Source organism: Astyanax mexicanus, chromosome 6 (genome assembly GCF_023375975.1).
Source record: "Astyanax mexicanus isolate ESR-SI-001 chromosome 6, AstMex3_surface, whole genome shotgun sequence".
NCBI classification, from domain to species: domain Eukaryota; kingdom Metazoa; phylum Chordata; class Actinopteri; order Characiformes; family Acestrorhamphidae; genus Astyanax; species Astyanax mexicanus.
This window is the reverse complement of record NC_064413.1, coordinates 247,501-272,418: the sequence shown is the minus strand read 5'-3', so window position 1 is coordinate 272,418 and position 24,918 is coordinate 247,501. Positions and strand designations below refer to the sequence as shown.

The window sequence follows — 24,918 nt, the reverse complement described above, 5'->3', positions numbered from 1 at the left end:
AGGCGTGTAGGATGAGGTGAGTGATCAGATGGTTGGAGGTCAGGGGGGCAGATTGTGGGGGTTAGGGGGGGGCAGGTTGTGGGGGGGGTGAAGGGGGGGCAGATGCCCTCTGTTGTGTGTTTTTTTGGGGGTGTATTTCTGGGTCACCCTGTTGGAGCGTGTGCAGATGCAGCGTGACCTTTGACCCGCTTAAATTAAAACCAGAAACAGATACTCTTTTGTTGTGTTTGGATCTGAGTCTGAACGGAGACGGGTTTATTACGGGAGATAATCCGGCGAAAGGGCCGAGCGGCGCGGCGGCGGCTCTCACACGCTTACACTGTTATTTCATCACCGCGGGAAAAAACCTGCCAAACACGTCCTGCCGTCGCATTAACATAAAAAACATATAAATAAATAAATCACCCTACATAAAAAAATAAACTAAACAAACAAACAAACAAACAAAAAAAACCCCACAAAAATAAAAACAAATAAATAAACCTATAAAACACGCAGCTGAACATTTCAGTAACGTCTTGGTAAGTTGTGTGTGCACGTTTACATAAAAACATAAAAACATAAAAACATAAACACCCCTTTTCCTCTCGCTGAGCAGGAAGATTTTTCAAAAACCATTAAGAAGATTAATCCCGTGAAATGCTGATTAAAAACGTATCCCAAAAAAACACACACACACACACACACACACACACACACATACACACACAGGCCGACATGAAAACTCAATAATATTAAAAAATAACAAATAAATAAATAAAAACAACCACACGCAACACAACACAACAAATAAACAAAAACCCAATAAAACACTGGTATAAATAATTACAGCGCTGTGTTAATAAGGTGGTGGTGTGTTAATACAGCGATGTGGTGGTTAATGCGGTGGTGGTGGTGTGTTAATACGGTGTCGGCAATTAATACGTCAGTGTGGTAGTTAATACAGTGTTGGTGGTGGTTAATACTGTGTGGTGGTTAATACGGTGGCGGTATGGTGGTTAATACGGTGGCGATGTGGTGGTTAATACGGCGGTGGTATGGTGGTTAATACGGTGTTGGTGCGGTGGTTAATACGGCGGCGGTATGGTGGTTAATACGGTGTCGGTGTGGTGGTTAATACGGCGGCGGTATGGTGGTTAATACGGTGTTGGTGTGGTGGTTAATACGGCGGCGGTATGGTGGTTAATACGGTGTCGGTGTGGTGGTTAATACGGCGGCGGTATGGTGGTTAATACGGTGTCGGTGTGGTGGTTAATACGGCGGCGGTATGGTGGTTAATACGGTGTCGGTGTGGTGGTTAATACGGCGGCGGTATGGTGGTTAATACGGTGTTGGTGCGGTGGTTAATACGGCGGCGGTATGGTGGTTAATACGGTGTCGGTGTGGTGGTTAATACGGCGGCAGTATGGTGGTTAATGCGGTGTCGGTGTGGTGGTTAATACGGCGGCAGTATGGTGGTTAATACGGTGTTGGTGCGGTGGTTAATACGGCAGCGGTATGGTGGTTAATACGGTGTTGGTGCGGTGGTTAATACGGCGGCGGTATGGTGGTTAATACGGTGTCGGTGCTGTGGTTAATACGGCGGCGGTATGGTGGTTAATACGGTGTTGGTGTGGTGGTTAATACGGCGGCTGTATGGTGGTTAACGCGGTGTCGGCGGCGCGGGGCTGTGTGTATAATGTGCGCTGGGTAAGTCGGAGTCTGGAGTGGAGGAAAAGTCGGCCAATTTATTTCGCCTCTCACTTCCTGCGCCGGGGTCAGTAATGGAATGACATAAATTGCAGATAATTGTTATGTGTCCTGTGCTGTGGGGGGGTTGTTTGGGGGGGCAGATGATTGGGGGTCGCTGGCCCCGGCGCTGATAGCCTGTATTGGAGCAGGTGAAAGGGTATCTGATGGAATGAACAGCTCTGCGTGGAGGAAAAGCCTGGTTTCAGGCGTCTCTAATGAGCAGCAGCTGATCCAGAATCAGCTCTACAGGATCCAGCCCAACATCAGACCACAGGACAACAGAGTCCCGCAACACCGACACCAATTTACAATAATCTGGCAACGCAGGACACGCACCGGGCCATGTACCCCCCCCTACCCCCTCTCTCTCTCCACCAGACTCCCCCTCCTCCATCACTCCATCACTCCATCACCCCCCCCCCCCCTCTGGTCTAATTCCTAAAGCTCTCTCTCTGCTTTAGTAATTAAAATGAAACAGTGGCCCAGATCTAAACACAGAAACACACGGAGCTGAACTGAGACTGATCTGAAATTATATTATATTATACTGTATTATAATATATAGTTTTATATTATACGATTTAATATTACAGTATTTCACAGTATTATGTCTCACAGAGAGAAGAACTAAATGGATCTAAATGAATGAAATCAGTAAAGAGTAAAACTGTGTAAATATTCAGATTTCTCTACACTGGATTAGTTAGAGGAAACTCTTTACCTTAATTGAGTTATTGAGTTAAGTTCATTAAATTTGAGTAAAATTTTAAACAGATTTAAAATACTGATAAAAATGAAGAGAGCACTTCAGTTTCTCAATCAGTTTCTCAGATTTTTCTATTTATAGGTTTGTGTTTGAGTAAAATGAACATTGTTGTTTTATTCTATAAACTAGACTCTGCTGTGTTTTAATGTGTATAAATTAATGTTTTTAATAAATTAAATCTTACTTTATATCGGGCTCCTCTTTCTCCTCTTTGCTGGGCGTGAGCTTCAGGCTGCTCTTTCGGGCGCGAGGGCATCCGGAGAGACTGCAGAGAAACAGAGAGAAGAAGTTCAGCCCTGCAGGAGGAGATACCGCCGCTCTCTCACGCTCTCGCGTTTCTCACGTCACTCTCACGCTCACAGCAGCTCACGACCCCGTCACTCCCAAAATGCCACGCTGTATTTCACCATTTCACTTATTTTACAGCTCAAAATGTCAGATATTAACCCTGAGAGATCACTTCACTACATACAGGTTAATAACACAACATATTTAATAAAGCAATCATATAAACGTTTTATAACTGTTTATTATAAGCATTATAAACTGTGATCATTTCATCATAACATTCCCATCATGAACATCTGTATCTTTATTTACAGCGTACTACGTCACATTATAACACTTTATAAACTAATATAAGCTAATGTAATATTTAATATGAATATACTGTAATTCATGAGTTATTAAAACTTGTAATTATAGCAGATTTGTTCTTGGTTCTAATTGATATATATATATCATCTTATAAACACAACTGATTATCATGCATTATAATCACAATTCATAATAATAATGCATAATAAACACAGCTTTACTGTTATACATTGTTATGAATATCGGTACCACTTTAAAATAAGACTACCTTTATAAAGGGTTTATAAATGGTCTTCAATTAGTTTATTAATGGTTACTAATTAGGTTGTAAATGCCTTAAAAATCATTAATAATCAGTTATAACACATACATAGAAAGGGCAACAATGACCTGCTGTTTCCCAAATAGTGAACTATATTACACAGCCGTCTATACTGTTACCCTTCTACGTATGTGTTATAACTGATTATTAATGATTTTTATGTCTGTGTGTGTGTGTGTGTGTGTGGGATGTTATTAAAGTTACAAAGAAAAAAGATAAAATTTTGGTAAAAGTAAAAATGAAATGATCAAATTATCTAATTTCAGGGCAATAAATCTTATTTTCTTTCTCTTTTAAATGTTTTTGTCTTATAATTGTGTAATTACACTGAGTAATTGTGAGATAATTTGGGGGATTATTTTATTTTAGGAATAATGATCTTAATCGATATCACAAATAATTAAAGATATAAAATTAGGGATTTTTGCTTTTTTTATAATATTAAATTCGTACTTCACATATTTTCACATGTTAAAAAATAGCTCAGCCCAGATTTCCTGTTTTTTGTTCTAGCCTAGTATAAGCATATACACCTCAATATATACAGTAGTCTATACATATAGTCTGATTATATTGTATAATATATTAGAATATATATAATATACAGATATTTTATCTGATCACACTGACCTGCGGTGAGAAGCGTAGTTTCCCGTCACGTGTCCCGAGCCGTCACACCCAGGAGTAGGACATCTGTTTAATATTAATATTATACAGCTTTTATACTCAAATAACAGTTTCATTAATGTCAAATCAATGTTCAAGTGTTAACAACAGTCACTAATAATCACTAAAAATCACCTAAAATCACTAAAACTCACAAAAACTCACTAAAAATCAATACAAATCAATGAAAATCACTAAAAGTTAGGCCTAGACAGACTTTACACTGGATCACATAAAATTACAACAACACTGCACCAATCAAAAGCAGCTGATAAACTATAACTAAATAAAGTGTATTAAACAGGTTTACAGCTCAACAGGTGTGAACAGAACAGAATTTCATCATCATGAAACATTAAATCTTCACCCAATATAAAAAATCAGTATAAATAAAACAGTGTAAAATATAATACTGTAAATATGAAATGATATAATAAGATTCTGATATGAGATTAATGATAAATCACACTCACTTCAGTTCCTGTGCGTTCGCTGCCATCAGTGATTTCAGGGTTTTATCAGCTAAAGGGCATCCGGATACACTACAGCCCAAAACAGAGAAATCACTATTAGTGAAAATCAGCTGTGATTATAATAACCTGTCTCACGTCCCGTACAGTAAAACCTGCAGCGAGGCCGTGCTTTAGATTTTATAATAATAATGTATTAAACACACTGCTGCTAATGTGATGTGTAGTTTCAGATGTGTTTATTTAAACAAAAATAATTTAAAAAGCATAAAAAATGCATAAAAAAATAGCATTGAACTGAGCATTTTAAGAATATACTACACTATAATACACACAATAATTCACAACATAAAACACTTTTACACATAAAAAGCTGGTGTGAATATGCTTTATTGATCTGCATTAGTTTATTCTTTTATTTTCATAATTTGAAATAAATAATTTTACAACAAAATGAACAGTTTTAACTGAATCATAAACTAATTTGACGTGTCATGAAATTTTTTTACTTTACTTTATACAAGTGAATTTTTCTATTTAAAGGCAATAAACCTTTTTTACTGATATTTTTTTCTTATCTTATTGAGCATTGTGTAGGATGAGATTATTTTGTTTATTTTAGGATTATTTTATCTAAAAAGCCTAAAAAAGTTATTCTGATTTTTGGTCCAAATTGAAGATAAAATCTGTGATTTTCTCTGGATGTAAGTTTTATTTTACTCATATAAAAATATTAAAATGCTGCTGTGAAAATCATTTCTTTTTTTCTTTTTTTTAATAATTCTATATCATAACAAAATGAGCAGTTTTAACTGATTTGATGTACCAGTCATTTTTTAAATCCTAAAAAACTGTAATCAAATAAAAATAGCTTTCAGATCAGAGATGACTTCTTTCTACAGTTTTTACACTGTTATTACATGCATTATTAATGTGTTACTACACAGTTATTACAGACAGGTAATATTAATGATTAAATGATTCATGAAGTGTACACAGACATTATGATTTAAGGGTTCTAGTGTAATAAATAAAACAAATGAATAGATATAAATTAAAAAATAATTACATATTGACATTAATTGATGCTAATTGATGCTAATTGACGTTAATTGGTGTTAATTGAGAGATCTTCCCTCACCTTCTATGTGATGCATAATTTCCCGTCACATGACCGCTCCCATCACACCCTGGAGTCGGACAACTGTAGAAATAAATTAAAGAAATGTGATTAAATATATAATTAAATTAAATATATAATTAAGATAATTCAGCTGACGAGTAAAAACAAATTAAAAAATTTCACACTGTGTTTCTCCTTTAAAGCTGATAAATTAAGATAAATTATAAATCTGATTTAATCCTCCTGTTCTGTTCTGGGTTAAACTGACCTGCTTTAAAGTTTAAAGATCTAGAAAAAATAGTTTCCTATAATCAACATATAATATGAAAATATATTTACAAAAACTGTAGCTAAAACTAAATTGAAATGTTATATAAAACTACTGTGTTTTATTTATTGGTCTGAACAGGTACAGCTCTGTAAAAAAATAAGAGAGCACTTAAAAATAATGAGTTTCTTTGATTTTACCAAATATAGATTATATAAGGAATATAATCAAGAGGAAGATGGATGATCACAAACCATCAAACCACCAAACTGAACTGAATACATCAAATTAGTTTGATTCAGTTAAAACTTACATCCAACAAAAATCACAGATTTGATCTTAAATTCATGTAAGGGAACAGAACAGGAGGGTTTAAGTCATTTTTTCTGAAGGTTTTGTTGTGATAATGACCCAAATACTGCTGAATTACTCTGAACAGAAACATGTGGAATAAGTAAGTTCATAATCATATTTTATTTTAATATAAAATGAAATAAAAACACAGAGTGTAATCCGCAGTGCTGTCTGTGTTCCTGTACCTCATCAGCTCCTTCTTGCTGTCTCGTATCAGAGCTTTGTTCTTAGCGCTGCTCATGCTCGCGTCCAGAGAGAAGAGTTTATCCTCGAGGGACATCCTGTCCTGCTGCTCCATCTACAAGACGTCCAACATCAGACGCAAATGCTGAGCATGAGGTAAAACCATCTGAAGGGAAATTACAGTGTTTCCTCCTGTAATCTCTGAGATTATTACTGATAAACTCCGTCTCAACATCTCAACTCTACAATAATAACAACTCTATAATCCCCGTTTATTACGGGACAGAAGCGGCAGATTGTCTCGCCTGGTGTTTTATTATTATTATTCTGTGTAAAAAAGAGTCTGAGCAGCAGAATCAGATGAAGGACAGATTCTGTTATTCCACGCCAAGAAGCATCAAAATCACCAGCTTTTCAGGAACGTTCTTCTACAATTTATACTTTTTGTTCTGTTTTTTTGGTGCTAAAAAGGGTTTGGATCTGAATCAGGAGTTTAATCAGCAGTTTCAGGTTTGGACAAATAAACAAAATAAACTTTAAAATCTTCAACCCTTGTGTGATGTTCAGGTTTTATTTGTGTTTATATTGTTCACCAAAAGACAAAATATGTGATTTATTATTATTATTTATGATAATATAAATAAAAATATTATTATTATTCAAATTATGATTTGTATTATTAAATAAACACACACACGATTACACTATACCTTTATATTATACACACACCTGCTTAAAGAGACTTTCTGCTCAAACACATTATAGCACCTCATAATATACAATAATCATGTCTAGTAATGTATATATATATATATAGTCATGTTTATAATGTGTTATAACTGTATTGTAATGTGTTGTAAGTCTGTTTATGGCGCCTAATAATAAATACAACATTCATAGAAAGTGTTACAGAGTTCTGTAATCTCTCTCCTGTAAATTTGCTTTTTGTTTTGGAGATACGTGTTTTTCTTTGGATGGTCATATGCAACACACACACACACGCACACACACACACACATGGTAAAACTCTGTATAGGCTGGCATTAGTAGAGTATGTGGACATTAAGGGGTTTAAACCTGATCAAATAAAATCTTCTTTATTCTGATAAAGTTTTTAATAATATAAAACTTTTTGTCCACCCGTATGTTTATACTGATTTTCTGACTTCTTTTACAATCTATCATAAAAATGAACAACACTAGTATTTATAAATATGATCCAGCAATGGAAAAATAAATATTCTGTCTTCCAAAGCAAACTTCTGTTCTGTATTAATAAATAAATAAATACATATTTATGGCTGTATTTGATTTATACTTTGGTTCAGCAGGGTGATAAAAAACATGAACACCACACAAGGGTTAATGATTAATACACCTTTTAATTTGATGATTAATTTGAGATTTGTTTGTGAAACTAAATCATTTACAATACATTTATAACTGCGTAACGTGAACAAAATCAACAGACAGAGGAAGTTCACAGCAGAGTATTCAGATTAATTCACTCCTGATAAACATGATAATATAAATAATAATAACAATAATAATAAAACGCTGATTTTTTTGTTGTTCAGATTATATATATCTACGTACGTCTTTGTCCTGCGGGAGGGGTCCCTTGCTGAAGTTGAGGGGCGTGTCCCAGCCGTCCTGCTCGTAGACGGTCCTGTAGAAGGATGGCGAGACGTGCAGAGCTCCGGCTTTAATCAGAGGAGCTTCAGGAGGAGAGAAAACTCCCTCAGATAAAGAGTCTGAACTTTTCTCCTTCCTCTTCTTCATACTGAGATCCAGAGTCCCGTTCTCGTCCACCTCGATCACAGAGTCCTGAAACACACAGGACACCGCCCACCATCACCACCAACCTGCTGCTGCTGCTGAACAATACACTTACAATTACTCCTATACACACACAGTAACCCCCCAACACACACACTCTACACACACACTACACCCTACACACACTCCACACTACACACACACCCCCTAACACACACCCTTTACATTTTACACATTTATATTTTACACAGGTGGTGTTAAAGGAGAACTCTTATCTCTTATCTTCTCTCTCTGTTTTTAACCTGATAAATCACTTTTTACACCGTAATCCAGGATCTTATAAAGCTGCAGGAGAGCGGAGGATCCCGTCACAACAGAACAGAGAGCAACAATTAATAATTAATACTGACTATAGCATTATTATTTTTATTATAATACTAATACTGTACTCATCTTAAATAAATCCCCCCACACACACACACACACACACACAACAGCTTTAAACTGTGTGACAGTGTGAAGATCTGAGTTACCTGAGTGTGTGTGTGTATAGTGAGTGTGTATAATGAGTGTGTGTGTGTGTGCGTGTGTGTAGTGAGTGTGTGTGTGTGTGTGTGTGTTTGTGTGTATAGTGAGTGTGTATAATGAGTGTGTGTGTGTGTGTGCGTGTGTGTAGTGAGTGTGTGTGTGTAGTGAGTGTGTGTGTGTATAGTGAGTGTGTATAATGAGTGAGTGTGTGTGTGTGTGTAGTGAGTGTGTGTGTGTGTGTGTGTGTAACACCGGTACTGATCTCTCTCTTTTCTGACACTTTGTTGAATCTGGTGTAAACTACACAACGGAGAGAGAGAGAGAGACAGAGAGAGGGAAAGAGAGAATAAGAAAGAGAGAGAGAGAGACAGAGAGAGACAGAGAGAGAGAGAGAGAGAGAGAGAGACAGAGAGAGGGAAAGAGAGAGAGAGAGAGAGAGAGAGAGAGAGAGAGAGAGAGAGAGACAGAGAGAGAGACAGAGAGAGAGAGAGAAAGAGAGAATAAGAAAGAGAGAGAGAGAGACAGAGAGAGACAGAGAGAGGGAAAGAGAGAGAGAGAGAGAGAGACAGAGAGAGGGAAAGAGAGAGAGAGAGAGAGAGAGAGACAGAGAGAGGGAAAGAGAGAGAGAGAGAGAGAGAGAGAGAGAGAGAGAGACAGAGAGAGGGAAGAGAGAGAGAGAGAGAGAGAGAGAGAGAGAGAGAGAGAGAGAGAGAGACAGAGAGAGAGACAGAGAGAGGGAAAGATACTTGACTTTTAAACCTCACTTTAATATCACAACATGAAAAACAGAAACACAAACAATTCTACAAACTACCCATAAAATTCAAAAAGTCTCAAATATGTTGCTTAAACCCCACAAAAATAACAAAAACAAAAAGCAAAAAAAATGTTAAAAAGATAAATCCAAAATCTCCTCATTAGGAACACACAAAACCTCATTCTGCCCCCACACTCGGTTAAAAGTCAGCATATTATGAGTCAACTTAAAGAGAGGGAAAGAGAGAGAGAGAGAGAGAGAGACAGAGAGAGGGAAAGAGAGAGAGAGAGAGACAGAGAGAGGGAAAGAGAGAGAGAGAGAGAGAGAGAGAGAGAGAGAGAGAGAGAGAGAGACAGAGAGAGGGAAAGAGAGAATAAGAAAGAGAGAGAGGGAAAGAGAGAGAGAGAGACAGAGAGAGAATAAGAAAGAGAGAGAGAGATATAGGGAGAGAGAGAGAGAGAGCGAGCGCGAGAGCAGTTTTGGCACGAGACGCTGTCAGTCGAGAGATATTTAAAATGCATCTCGACAGTTGGAGGCAGACGTCCTCAGGATGACGGAGTTTCTAACACTGTTTAATTCATGTACCTGCTCCCTCTGCCCACTGAACACAGGGCCTTTAACGCAGGACACTTGCTGTGTAGGTGTCTCCATCTCTCCTTTCTCACCACACTTCCGCTCTCTCTCTCTCTCTCTCTCTCTCTCTCTCTATCCCTCCATCCCTCCATCTCTCCGTCGCTCAGCTTTAACTCTCCGAACTCTAGTTCTCTGAGGGCCGAGGCGACGGTGTGAGGCTGTAACTGAGGAGCTGAGCGTCCCGGCGGCGTGACACCAGACCTGTTACACCTCTTATACGAGACACACTGAAGAAATGAGGAGTAAAATTTACCTAAAAAAAGTTTCACAACTTTCTGCATTTGATTTTTTTAGGTAAATTTAATTTCAGATAAATTTAAGTAACTTCAACTCGGTTTCAGGACTTAAATAGAGTCACACAGAGTAAATAAGTGAACCGAACTTCAGTCAATCCTTTCTTTTAGTAAATTTTACTTCATTTATTTTTGCAGAAATTAAGTCATCCTCTGCACACCGACATCAGAAACCAGAGGAGTGTGTTCTGTTCTGCTCCTCCTTCACAAACGCAGAAACAACAGGTTTAAAAACTCCTTTATTCTTCCTGCCTTTAGACTGTAAAACTCCTCCCTCTTCTGCTGTTCTTTTGCTGAGTGTAAAGAGAGTACAGACGTATCTGTGTTAATTTAATCTATTAATGTATAGATTTATTAATATATTAATGTATTGATGTATTAACGTATTGATCTATTAATGTATAGATTTATTTATATATTGATGTATTGATGTTTTGGCTCTTACGAGGATTTAATCTGGAGATTAAGAGGCTGTAGTGCAGCACATGCACTGTAACGCGTCACACATGCAGGAGGAAACTGTAACAGCACACGCGCAGCCCTGCGTTATTTAATTTGAATAAAAGAGTTCGGCTGATAAATCCCTGATCTGATTGGTTTAATCCAACTTGGGTAGATGGTCTGTTAGAGACGGATGCTAAGAGTTGATCTGACCAAGCTTATCCTGGATAATATTTTACTTAGCAAAATATCTTCTGCCATCTGCAGCTGAGAGAAAACACACACACACACACACACACACTGTTCTACAGCGAGAGAGCGAGAACCCCTCGCATTTCCATAAAAGTATAAATCAAATGCTTCGCCACATGTTTTACAAAAAGCTTTCTAATTGTAATTGAGAAAGAAGGGCTGATTGTGTTCTGCTCTGCGTTTGATGTGATTACACAAATTCTCCTTTGTGTACATTAAAGCTTTAGGGCGCAGAGGGGAGGAAAAAAAGAGGGTAACTCTCTTGTTGTTGTGCCACCAGAGACACACAGTTCTCACTGCCAAAAAAGTGTCTTTTGATGTCTCTCCTGCTTTTTCATACACAAATCACACTTCCCTCAGAATGACCACATTAAATACCTTCCCCCCCCCCCGAGCCTCTAATTTGATTACCTTTGTGGACGGTGCCAGGGGCCGGCCGGTGGGCGGGGCCTCGCCGTTGTCCCGGTAACGGGTAGAGAGGTTGAGGATGGCGGCAGCGGCGGGCGAGCCGGACTGGAGGGCACCGCCCCCCATCGACACCCGCCCACCCAGATAACAGGAGAACTGAGGAGAGGCTGAGAGAGAGAGAGAGAGAGAGAGAGAGAGAGAGAGAGAGAGAGAGAATAGTGCTTTTAGTGTTTATTATACAGTTTTTATGATGTCGTTTTCCACACAGTTTTTAAGATAAGTTAATAAAACAGCTCTCTGTATTGTTGAGCATCTGAGCCTCTTCTACCAGACTCTGCAACAGCTTCTTCCACCAGGCAGTCAGACTCCTGAACACACACACACTGTACTGAACCCACCACCCCTCCTCACACACACACTTAACACAGAATCAATACACATCCAACACACTTAACACACACAAAGAACCCAGACCAAAGTATCTTTAGAACTGTCCTAACACTTTATGTATGTCTTTGTTCTTATCCTTTCAAATAAACGTATTTTTTATTTATTTAAATATAACAATAACTGGATTGCTCGATTTGTGTAATTTCCATCACAACTCCACAACTACACACTTTATACTGTAGTGTATCAGTACTGTACTGTGCTGTCTGTTAAACTGGCTCATATCTGCTGTATTTATTATATGTACTTTATTTATTGTAGTGTTTTAGTTCTATATGTTGCACAACTCTGAACTCTGTCGTCACAGTGACAAGAAAAACCTCCTTTATATGATTACAAAGTTCATGTTGCTCTGTGCTGGCTCTGCAGGAATATAACTTGGTGTATTTTGGTGTAATTTTGTGCACTTCAATCACGATCATTAATCACAGGATACAGAAGTACTCAGAGCACTATGAGCGTTTTCACGCTTCACTATTAGTGGTGTAAACTCACAGTCGGGGAGGTGTGGCGGCTCCTGGTTCTGATCCGATGCCATCTGGGCCTGTTTACCGAACACCTGAGCATCAAAACTGGCGTAGTCGAAATGACCTTTAGTGAACTTGTCCATCTCTTTAGCCACGCCCGCCTGAAGCGCCGCCACCGGGTGAGCGAACCGATAGGCCAGCTGACTGAAATCAAACTTCTTCATCTGAACCAGCGGCCTGGAGAACACACACACACACACACACACACACACACACACGGTCACTAGTGTTACTCAGCGTGTTCACTATTACACTCATATCACAACCTTTCACTGTTAAGAATCATTTAAATAAAGTGTTTTATAAACAAACAATCCCACTGATTCAGTTCTAAATCCAGTTTTTAATCTAATTTAATAAATGGTTCCACTTCATTTTTTACAAATAAGGCTCCTTTATAAAGGGTTTATAAACAGTTTATAAATTAGTTATTAATGTTATTAAATAGGTTATGAACCATTAATAAGCAGTTATAACACATAAATAGAAAGGGTAACAGTGGCCAAATACTGTAGCAATTCCACATTTATTTCTACTGTTAAACCTCAAATCTTACTACTAGATACTTATCTTCCTCTTTTCTTTTCCATCAGTCATCATTAAATTCATTTCTGTTAATAAAGTTATGCATTTAAATATAAAAACATATAAAAAAAGTTATTGTTAGAGTTGCTCCTTCTATTTACGTGTTATTAATGTTTTAAACATATTAAAAACTTTATTTGTAACTGTTAATATATTCCTTTATGAAATATTTATAAACCCTTTATAAAGAAGTTAATAAATATAATAAATATATAGAATATAGGATAGAGTTTTATTACCGTGTCATTCTGTCTGGGGTCTGTCTGCATTTGGTCAGATCATCCTGTGGCTTTGAGACTTTTTCTGCTGCTGCAATCGGACAACCTGATAGGCTGAATAATAAAAACACAGTTTATATTAATAATAAATAAAATACTGTATATATTTCAGTACAGAACTCTGATATTTATTATTTATTTATTAGAGCAGCAGATCTCTGTGAGAACTCACCCGTCTGTATTTACAGAACACTGAGCTGCAGTTTAATGTATAAATAAAGTTTATTATTAATAATAATTAAGCGTACCTGCGGTGTGTGCTGCGGTTGCTGTTGACGTGTCCTCTTCCTGTGCAGCCTGGAGTCGGACACTTCAACACGTTCTCATGCATGGCTAGAACTAGAGCATAATACATAGAAATAAATAGAATTAAATGAATAAATATGTTGAGAAATGTTAAGAAAAGCATCAGATCCAATATAAACATTAATGTTTTATAATATCAGAATATCAGAAACCAGCTGATCTGAAACTCTTAAAGCATGATCAACTAAACTGGAGAACTAAGCTGTTGTTCAAACTGAATCACCAAATAAAAAAAATATTATTATAAAACAATTCTAAAATAGTATAATATAATGTACAGAACTTACTCAAAAAGTAGTTTTAGCTAAAATGATTTAGTATTAACACTAAAACTCACACCAGCACTTTCACAAGACCTGTTATTGTTTTAAAACTACAGAACAAAGAATAAAGAGTAAAGTCAGTAAAATCATTTAAAATCATTAAAATCATTAAAATCACTAAAATCAGTAAAGTCAGTAATTATAGCTGATTATGTTTCAGCAGGAGGAATAAGAGCTATAGTGATTTTTATAGTGTTTTTTTATAGTGATTTTTATAATTAATATTAATTTATAGATGATTTTCTGCTGTTTTCTCTATATAAATATAAACAGTGAAACAGAGCAGAAACAGGCAGTGAATTCTCCTGCAGGATCCCTAATAACTTTCTCTCTTTTGTCCGTATTTTTAATTATTCAGCGGGACGCTCGTCCCCTCGTTCCTGCAGACGCTCAGCTTTGATTCGCCGAGACGCCGAAACGCTTTCATACCAAAAACCCTTAATTACATTTACTGCTCCTTTTGTTGTGTCCCTGTTTAATGGGGGATGTTTGTGTTGTTTTCAAATGAAAAAAAGAAAAAGAGAAGAGAGGAAGAGAGGAAGAGAGGAAGAGGAGATTTGGAGGGAAAAGTGTTTCTACACCATGATGCTGATTTGCATAACGCGGTAAATCATAAACAGAGCTGGATGTAATTCAGTGGGACTTTAAGAGATGATAAATGTGTTTGGACTGTTTTTGTGTTTATTTCACTTTAGCGTGAATCCGCTTCCTTTAAACCAACTTAAAACTGACTTTAACATTTTTACAGCAGGTTATTAGAAATGTGTTCATTTACTGTGGGCCAATAGAAATGTTTCAAAAAGTAAAAAAATATCAAATAAAATTGATTTTAATAAAATATTTATGATTAAATTGATATACATAGTGAATTAAGAGAGTAACTAGTATGTCTTTTTAGCCTTCTTGTTAATAATGTAAAGAAAAAGCTAGTGATTTATTTCTGTAAAACACAGAATTTTGAGGTTAAAGCCTCAGATCTCAGGTGTGTCTCACGTAGCTTCACCTGCAGGTCAGCTGTGAGCTGAGAGGATCGTACTGCTAACAGTGATGTAGTTTTTATTCTTGTCTTGTGTTCATGTGATCTTTAAGCTCATGGCCCTGTTTTGTTGTTGTCTTGTCTCCGCCCATCCCTGCTCTAGCCCCGCCCTGTCATCAATGTTTTAGCCTGTGGTTGTCTGTAACCCCACCCCCTCGTTACCCTCCCCAGGTGTTCCCAGTCTCTCAGTGTATACAGAGCTCCTGTGTTTCAGTGTGTTTTAAGTGCTGTTATCAGGTCTGCTGGTTTTTGTGCTGCTTGTTTTTTTGTTTCTTGTTTTATTAGTAAATTAAAATCTGTTCAATCTGTTTAGTTTTCTTAGTTTTGTTTATTTTTTACTCTTTAAACTTGAACTTACTGCATGAAATAAAGTAATACTAGTTTCTAATCCTTCTAAAGCTTCATGGACTAACGATTGAACATTCATAAGCAGTTTTTACAGATTTTATGGAAGAAAAGAAGGAGCAGTTTCTCACTTTCAGGAGGCACTCGGACTTTATGGGGGCATCCGGATAAACTCCTGTGGTGTGGGTAGAGTCCGGTCACGTGACCTGTCCCGTCACACCCCGGCGTGGGACACTTAATGTCCTTCTTGTCGGTTCGTGGAGAATCTGCTAAACAGACAGAATAACTATCATTTATTATCATTTACCATCATTTAACAGTAAAATACACCATCCCCCCCTGCACACACCACACACACACCACACACACCACACACCACACACACACACCACACACACACCACACACACCACACACCGTACACTCCACACCACACGCTGTAAAAGCATGCGGGTCAGATTGAGAGTATTAATGTGACATTAGTTAAGGCTGGAATCTCACTCTGCTTTCTTCCTCCAGATCCACAGAAAGATCAGCCTGAGGGATTATTTATTAAACAGCACTCAGTAGAAGAATCAGCGTCAAACAGCACAGAGACTTTAGCAGGATTTATTACTTTTATCCAGGGTTAAATATCCAGCTGATGCCGATCAAAATCCAATATTACCAGCAGCAGAAATGCCATCAGAAGATTTACTTCTTTTTTTAATACCCCCCCCCAACACCCCCCATCCACCCCCACCCCCACCCAGACACACGGGTTATTTACTACTGAACTTGTTGCCAAAATGTTGTTTTTTTCATATTTAAGAGGATTTTGTTGATCTAACCCTCAGAGTAAGAATAGCCCCCCCCCCCCCCCCCCCCCCCCCGGTGTTGTTTCTGTGCTGTAGCTGTGAGTGATTATAACCAGAGTTAGAGTTCTGTGGGGAGAAGAGCCGAGAGAGTGAAGTTCTGCAGGTCAAACTGTGGAGAACCGTATCATTAAAACCATAAACCATTAACTGAGTGATGTGCAACATCCCATAAACCATAAACTACAAACAACATTAGTTTGTTAGTTATAAACAATAAATATTAGTTTTAAAAATATAAAAATATGAGCTTTCAGACCTCAAATAATGCAAAGAAAACAAGTTCAGAAATCAATATTTAGTGGAATAACCCTGTTTTTTAATCACAGTTTTTTTTTCATGCATCTTGGCATCATGTTCTCCTCCACCAGTCTTACACACTGCTTTTGGATAACTTTATGCTGCTTTACTCCTGGTGTAAAAATTCAAGCAGTTCAGTTTGGTTTGACTTCATTTTTGTCCAGAGCTGTAAATTCTATATTTATAGCTGTGTTTATAATGCTTTATGAATGTATTATAATGTGTTATGAGTATGTTTATAGAGTAAGCACAGTACAGTATAATAAAGCTGTGTATCTCACCTTTGCTGCTGTGGAAGGCGACGCGAGCATCCATCTCAATCAGCCTGTGCTGCCTGCGCTCGTGTCCGACCTGCTCCAGGAGGAAGCGGTCCATGTCCCGGTAGCTGTGCAGGACCTGCCTGTGCTCGGACTGCAGGACCATGGCCTGCTCCAGGAGGCTGAGGTTGATCCGGGCGCGGTCCAGCTCCAGCGGCCGGGGGATCAGGCCCAGCCCCCAGCCCACCAGCCTCTCGTCCAGCCTGTGCGCCGGCGGCTCATCCTCCCCATCGCTCAGGTCTCCGCTGTACGGGACGTCCTCCAGCGCCGGGGCGGAGCCGCGGTTTAGGTACAGGGACAGGGCCTGGTGTCCCACTCGAGCTCTGCTGGACAGGACGTCGTCTACAGGACTGGAGCTGTAGCGGATCCCGTTCAGCAGCGACAGCGGCGTCGAGCTGCTCCACCCACCATCCTCCTCCAGATCCGCGTCCGGACCTTTCTCTGGAGATGCTCCCCGAGAGACGGACGCGTCTCCTGGGCTTCTCTGGGGGAAGTCGTGGTCCGGCTGCTTCTCCTCGTACTCGCTCTGCGGCTCCGACAGCTGATTGGGCGGCTCGGGCGACCCCTCGCTGGTGCGCTCGGACCACGACAAGGAACTGTGAGACTTCAGGAGAACATCACTGCAGTCCAGATCTTCATCTGAAGAACCAAAAACACAGAGCAGTTATTAACAATACATAAGAGACAGTATCAGAACTTTGTGCTGAGTTTTATATGATGCTGCACAGGATGAAACTCTTCCTTATCCTCATTGTTCTGCAGCTAGTAAAAGAAAATATTCAGAAAAAACGAGTCGATCAGGAAAAGCACCATGTCTACATCAACTCGTCAATTAGTATTCATGGCCCCGCCCACCTCGGCTCGGGACCGCCCACAGACAGAGCTGAAGCCGGGCAGCGACGTGTCTCGTCAGATAGGAGACAACTAACAGCGCTAGGAACAGCATGCAGTTCATTCCTGTGTTATTTGTGCGAATGACACATCAGTGTTTATATACTTTAACCAGTAATTCAGAGCTAAGAAACAAATGGTTAGAATTAGTCTATGGAGGAAAAACACCACCAGCCAAGTACAATTGAGATAGGTAAGTGTTTAGATGTTTAGAACAGTTCTGTTTACACTAGTTAAAAGTAAAAATCCACCCCGGGGTTTTTTTCCAACTGCCTGAACGGCTCTGCTGCGGCTCAGACAACAAAACCCCGGGGTGGATTTTTACTTTCTGGACCTGGACTACCCACCTCTGTGTGTAACTACAGGTTTAAATAGGATCTCCGGTGGATTTGGTGTTTTACAGAGACTCTAAGACTAGGTCAGTGGCTGAACTGCACTTAGCAGGGCATTATTACACATGTTGTAAAGTAACATATGAACATTGTAAAGACTGTTATTAGTGTAAAAATGTTTTTATTTTAAAACGTTTCTAACTTCTGGTGCTGCAGTGCTGTTAGCCAATCAGAGGCTATATGTTTGCATGTATAAATATTCACGAGCAAGAGGCAAAACAATAAATGTCATAAATTAAAAGTCACTTTCTTAAAGGATCCGTTATCTCTAGACCTGTATATCAGAGCATAATCAATACCAGTGACTAACATCAACCCAATGGTTTAATTTAACATTATCAATCATATCAATTATCTGCCAATTTTCAGATTTCCCATGATATTTGTCTTCTGTTTATTTCAAAAAGATAAAGTCTAATTTTAAATCAAATCACTTCACAATCATTTCCTAAACAGCAGGACGTCACTCAGCTTCAGCTCCTCATTCTGCACATTTTCCCCCAAATCCCTGCAGTAATCTGTAAAAACAGCAGATACAGGATCTGATCACAAGAACACGACTCCAAGATTGTTTTCTTCTTTAATTTCAGCACTTCACACTGATTTGGATTAAAGGAAGGAAAACACGGGTCGTGACATTAAACATTAAATTTAATATGTTATCATCAGATTTACGACAGACGACAGGAAACAAGTCCGAGTGATTTTTATTGACCTTTTGTTCCAAAAACAAAAAGAAAAATAAGAGAAAAGACTGAAGACAAGAACAGACTTATAAATGTAATAACACTGCAGATTAAAAACAAATACACTCAGAAAATCCTAGATCAAGGTTTTATCAGAGAGAACTGTGTTATAAAATACACTGAACAAGCATAACATTATGACCACCAAGGTTATTACAAATTAATTCTTTAAAACGAAAACAAACAAAATAACAAAAACTGAATAAGAGAAAAAATGTTAACTTAAACAAATAAAAAAGTGATTAAAAGGAAAAACAGTAACTAACTGAACTTTACTGAGTGAAATTATAGAGAGAATTCGCCTCGTTTTTGTGTTTATTAATTTATTTATAAGTGTTGTTTCCACTCTGCACTGCAGTTTTACAGCTGCGTTAACATGTAGCACCGGACAGTCCATGACCTCACTTCCTGTTTACAGTCGCCTACAGCTAGCGGTGAAATAACGACAGTAAAACAGTAAGAAAGCTGCAGAATTCTGTACAGAATTAGAATATGAGCGTGAGAAAAATAAGAGCACAAGTTCTGTAGTGGAAAAATAAAAATTAATACTAATCTTAAAAACTAAACTAAAACTTTTTCCCTTTTTTATTTGTTTAATTTACTGTTCTGTGCTTTAATTGACATAACATATTAATTTAGAGTCAATTACATATTTGATTTTATTGTATTATGCAATTAATTTGCATTGTATTTATTTGTGTAGAGAATTAAATTTATATAAAGCACAGAGTGGTACACAGTATTAAACGTGTAATAATCAGACTGTATGATTTATTTTACTGGGTCAGACAGAGCAATAAATCTCCTTTAAACGAGTCTTTATACTGGATTATAATAAGTGATGATCAATGATTAATAATGGAAAGCTATCAGCTGGATTGATGTGAAATCCTTCACTGATCTCTAATAAACCCTGTCAAACTTTACTTGTGGGTTTAAAGCTCTTTGGCCGGAGGATTAGTTTATTCTGAATGGATGTCGGCGGGGGGGGGGGGGGGGGAGGCTGGGGGTTCTATCCTCTTACAGTCTTCCCCCCCACCCAGCTGGCCACGCCCACCCCGGCACTGAGAGTGATGTGATTGGGCTGATTAGATATTACAGCATCACAGAGGGTTTTTGGGGGGGTCCTATAAGATAAATCTTTCTGGAGGCAAACAGCCCCCCTCCCCCCACCCCCCCCCCCCCGAACTAAATCCCCACATAAATTAACCACTAAACAGCAACAGAAAGCTCGGAATTTCAGATCTTCAGCTTTAAAAGGAGTTTAGAGGAGTTTAGAGGAGTTAAGAGGAGTTTAGAGGAGTAGAATGTGATTTACTGATTTACCCAATTTACTCACTGATACCATAAACTTGAAACATACTTATCAATCAATATAATCAATTTATAGATAAAATAAGATAATATTAAAGTTTTTGTGGGACCCTGTTGTTTTTGGCTTGTTATTGTTCTCCAAGGTAATTTCTCACTTCATCTTTCATTCATGTTTATAACACTTCCCACCTTCACCCTTTCTTTCTTTCTTTCTTTCTTTCTTTCTTTCTTTCTTTCTTTCTTTCTTTCTTTCTTTCTTTAGCTTCACTAGTAAATCCATCCACCCACTAGGACTTCCCCATCACAAGCAAAACTTTAGAGTAGTTTGTGAGGAACACTGGGTGATAATGTATGGGTTTAGAGGCGGGGTCTGAAGGAGAGCTGATTGGGAGGAGCAGTGTGTCGATTGTCTCACTCATTCAGCTGTTACTCAGCTGTATATCCCCCCACTATCACTAGTGATGCTCCAACACCAGGGGGGTTAAGAAGACCAGCACACGCCTCCTCTGATATATGTGAAGTCAGACTCCGCCTCTTTTTGAACCTCTTTTGCCGAGTAGCATCACAGCGCTAACGCTCGGAGGAAAGCGCAGCGACTCTGTGGTTCTGATACATCAGCTCACAGACGCAGCCTTGTGCTGATCCACATCACCCTAGGAGTGATGAGGGGAAAGAGAGAGCGCCATCTACTGTACTGTACCCACCCAGAGAGACACAGCAAGGACAACTGTGTGTGCTCTTTTAGGGCTCTGGCAGCTGATAACAAGCTGCATGAACAGGATTCAAACCACTCAGCACTTGACCACTTAACACCCCCCTTTTTAAAAAAAGCATTTTTTAAAGATTAGGAAATGTTTATAAAAATGTAAGCATGAATGTTTTATTAGTTCAAAGGAACACATTTCAGAAATGAAAGAAAAAATATAGTTTTTAGGGTTTAGTGCCTTTTTAAAGAAGCTAGACTTCTTTTACTATAGTCAAGTTCTTTTGTGTTTATATCAATATTGTTTTTTTATATTTTATATTTCTAAGTAAATGCATTGATAAATGCTTTTATCTATATGCTTTAAAATTTAGCACATAAATAAAATCCCTCCAAATATAAACGTTTATATATTTGTCACATTAGAGTTGTGGTCACACATCTCACCTAAAGCCTGTTAATTTTATTCAGCTGTTTCTATTCCAGCAGCCGCTGGCCGTCTGTCTGCTCTCTTCTCTTTTAGACCATTTAAATCAGACAGACAGACAGAGGTGTGATGATCCAGCACACAGCAAAAGTTAGCCAGTTATGCTAAGATACAATTAGCAGAGCGGCGCTGTGCTATATCCAGATGGAGATGTAGTCCTCACCAAACACACACACACACACACACATTAACACACACACACAGAGCAGTGTAAAAGCTGCAGAAGGGTGTGTGTGTGTGTGTGTGTTTGGTGTGTTGGAACAGGTGAATGGTTTGTACTCCAGAATAGCCATTACTGTGTGAGAGTGTATTAGCTGAAGCTTGGCTGAAGTTACTCACACACACACAACGCCACCACCAAATGGAAGACTAGCACCCCTCCCTCCATCCCTCCATCCCTCTCTTTATCCCTCCATCCCTTTATCCCCCCCTCTCTCTCCTCCTCTTTTCTCTTTCTCTTTTTTTCAGCAGGAAATTCAGAATCAGGCTCAGTAAATCTATCAGTGTGTAGTTCAGGATATATTGAGCTTATTATTAAAGATGTATTGTTGATGTATTTTTCCTCTGCATTTCTGCACTGATGTGATGTTTACACTTAACAAGCAAATAAATAAGTTCATGCAAAACAAACAAATACACAGAATTATGTCCAAATAAACAACATTACGATGATAAATATGATTAATATAATAAAAACCTGAGGAAATTAACATTATTTCACTATTTCAGTATTTCAGAATTTACATTACTTTTACTTTTGTACTTGAAGTAGTTTTGAAAACACTTTTACTTCAAGTTTACTTTAGACACATTTGGTCTCAGATCATCAGGAGTTAATGTAAATAATAAAGCTACACTTCCTTCACTGTAGCCACGATCTTTAAAGTTTAACTCAATATTTATTTTTTTAAGTTTAACTCAATATCTAGGTAAAAACATTGCTGAGGTAAATGATGTTTACACTGTGCAGAACTCTGCTAAACGTTAGCAGAGTTACCCAACCATACAAAACAAACAAATACACAGAATTACATCCATATAAAGAAGGTTACGATGAATAAGGTATAATATGAACCCGGGGAAACGAATATGGAAGTGCCCAATATGTCCAGTATTTCCAGTATTTCACTATTTCTATATTTCAGTGTTGCTGCTCAATTTATTGAGCTGCTCTGTTGTCCATTTAACTACCCACATGTGTCCAATAATCAGGCGTAGACATTATGCCTAATTATGTATATTTGGACTGTGTTTGATGGCCTAACAAAAGCTTTCGAAAGGGACAATTACATTTGTTGCTTGGTTACATCGTTAAAAATATACCAAATAAGTGCAGATTATAGGGGAGTGTGGATACACACGTAAAGTACAGGTATTGTTGCCAAAATGTTCATAATTCGTTTCATTAGGAAATGGCAATGTTTTGTTTCGAGAAAAGGACGGCGCTTTAAAATAATATCAACTTTTTTTTGATGTTTTTGTGCCCCTGCTGCCAAAAATGTTTTTGTTGTTTGAGTGTGTGATCACTTTCTTTTGTCGACGACGCACAATATAATTTAGTGCCTTCTATTCTCAGTTCCTCTATTTGCATAATTATGCAAGCAACCACACTTGCTTGAATAAAAGCACTTTTCCGGCCTGAATAATCAAACAGGCAGCGAACGCTTTGACCACCACATCCTGGAGATAATCACAACTCCAGAGGAGACCACCGACCAATCAGCAGCAGATCTTTACTCTACAACACCAACCAGACCAATCAGCTGCAGATCTTTACTCTATATCACCAACCAGACCAATCAGCTGCAGATCTTTACTCTTCAACACCAACCGGACCAATCAGCTGTAGATCTTTAGGATGGAGGGAGGGAGGGATGGAGGGATGATGATGGAGAGGGAGGGATGGAGGGATGATGGGAGGGACTGTGGGAGATGATGGGATGGAGGGATGATGATGGAATGGAGGGATGATGATGGAGAGGGAGGGATGGAGGGATGGGTGATGGGATGGAGGGATGATGATGGAGAGGGAGGGAGGGAGGGAGGGATGGAGGGATGATGGGAGGGACTGTGGGAGATGAAGGGTGATGAGAGGAATGGAGGGATGATGGGAGAGATGGAGGGATGATGGGAGGGATGGAGGGATGGGTGATGGGATGGAGGGATGATGATGGAGAGGGAGGGAGGGAGGGATGATGATGGAGAGGGAGGGAGGGAGGGATGATGACGGAGAGGGAGGGAGGGAGGGATGATGATGGAGAGGGAGGAATGGAGGGATGATGATGGAGAGGGAGGGATGGAGGGAGGGAGGGATGGGTGATGGGAGGAATGGAGGGACGATGGGAGGGATGGAGGGATGGGTGATGGGATGGAGGGATGATGATGGAGAGGGGGGGAGGGAGGGATGATGATGGAGAGGGAGGGATGGAGGGATGATGGGAGGGATGGAGGGATGATGATGGAGAGGGAGGGATGGAGGGATGATGATGGAGAGGGAGGAATGGAGGGATGATGATGGAGAGGGAGGGATGGAGGGAGGGAGGGATGGGTGATGGGAGGAATGGAGGGACGATGGGAGGGATGGAGGGATGGAGGGAGGGACTGTGGGAGGAGCTTGTAAGGAATCTTGGTTCTGCCAGGATCCTCAGGACAGATCAGCTGTTAGAAAGTTGATTGTGAGGACGTGACAGACACACACAGCGGCAGCACTGTTTCACTGGCTGCTCTCTCAATCACAGTGTAAATTAATGGGGGGGGGGGGTGGATGGAGAGAGGGAAAGAAGGAGGAGGAGGAAGAGGAGGAGGAAGCTGGGAGGGAAAATATGAATGCAACAGATGGTAGTTTAAAATTCAGCGTCAATTGTTCATCAAAACAGACAAAACAACGGGACATCTGTCTACCTGCTGGAGTGTCAATGTTCCTGGGCGCGTCTTTGTCCTGAGCGGTTGCCAGGTCCTCCTCCCGCTCCTCCTCGCTGGGGCTGTAGTGCCGCGGCTTCATCAGCAGAGATTTCCTCTTATTAACTGGCGCCCCACCAACTCCCTCACCCGCACTCCTCTTCCTCCCAGCAAAACCCTGCAGACTGCAGGAGAAAAGAGGAGGATTAGAGGAGGAGATAGAGGAGTTGGAGGAGGTGGAGATGAGAGAAGGTAGATGGAGATGAGAGGAGAGAAGGTGGAGAGGAGGTAGATGGAGATGGGAGGAGGTAGATGGAGATGAGAGAAGGTAGATGGAGATGAGAGGAGAGAAGGTGGAGAGGAGGTAGATGGAGATGGGAGGATGTAGATGGGAGGAGAGGAGGAGGTGGAGAGGAGAGAAGGTAGATGGAGATGAGAGGAGAGAAGGTGGAGAGGAGGTAGATGGAGATGAGAGGAGAGAATGTGGAGAGGAGGTAGATGGAGATGAGAGGAGAGAAGGTGGAGAGGAGGTAGATGGAAATGAGAGGATGTAGATGGGAGGAGAGGAGGAGGTGGAGAGGAGAGAAGGTAGATGG

General features: G+C 39.3%; 1 protein-coding gene across 5 annotated transcripts in view; it reads right to left on the bottom strand.

Moving 5' to 3' along the window:
* The window catches only part of st18 (ST18 C2H2C-type zinc finger transcription factor), an 81,712-nt gene that overhangs the window by 5,108 nt on the left and 51,686 nt on the right, over positions 1-24,918 (bottom strand). For 4 of the 5 annotated variants that reach the window (XM_049480827.1, XM_049480828.1, XM_049480826.1 and 1 more), the window contains 13 exons: positions 24,326-24,507; positions 16,856-17,530; positions 15,553-15,690; positions 13,660-13,750; positions 13,373-13,465; positions 12,517-12,725; positions 11,575-11,738; positions 8,077-8,307; positions 6,483-6,595; positions 5,694-5,756; positions 4,556-4,624; positions 4,047-4,109; positions 2,682-2,762 (listed from right to left, as the gene is read on the bottom strand). In XM_049480827.1, the coding sequence (XP_049336784.1) occupies positions 2,682-2,762; positions 4,047-4,109; positions 4,556-4,624; positions 5,694-5,756; positions 6,483-6,595; positions 8,077-8,307; positions 11,575-11,738; positions 12,517-12,725; positions 13,373-13,465; positions 13,660-13,750; positions 15,553-15,690; positions 16,856-17,530; positions 24,326-24,507 (2,172 nt within the window). The remainder of the gene's footprint in view (positions 1-2,681; positions 2,763-4,046; positions 4,110-4,555; positions 4,625-5,693; positions 5,757-6,482; positions 6,596-8,076; positions 8,308-11,574; positions 11,739-12,516; positions 12,726-13,372; positions 13,466-13,659; positions 13,751-15,552; positions 15,691-16,855; positions 17,531-24,325; positions 24,508-24,918) is intronic. The other variant, XM_049480829.1, reaches the window with a different exon arrangement.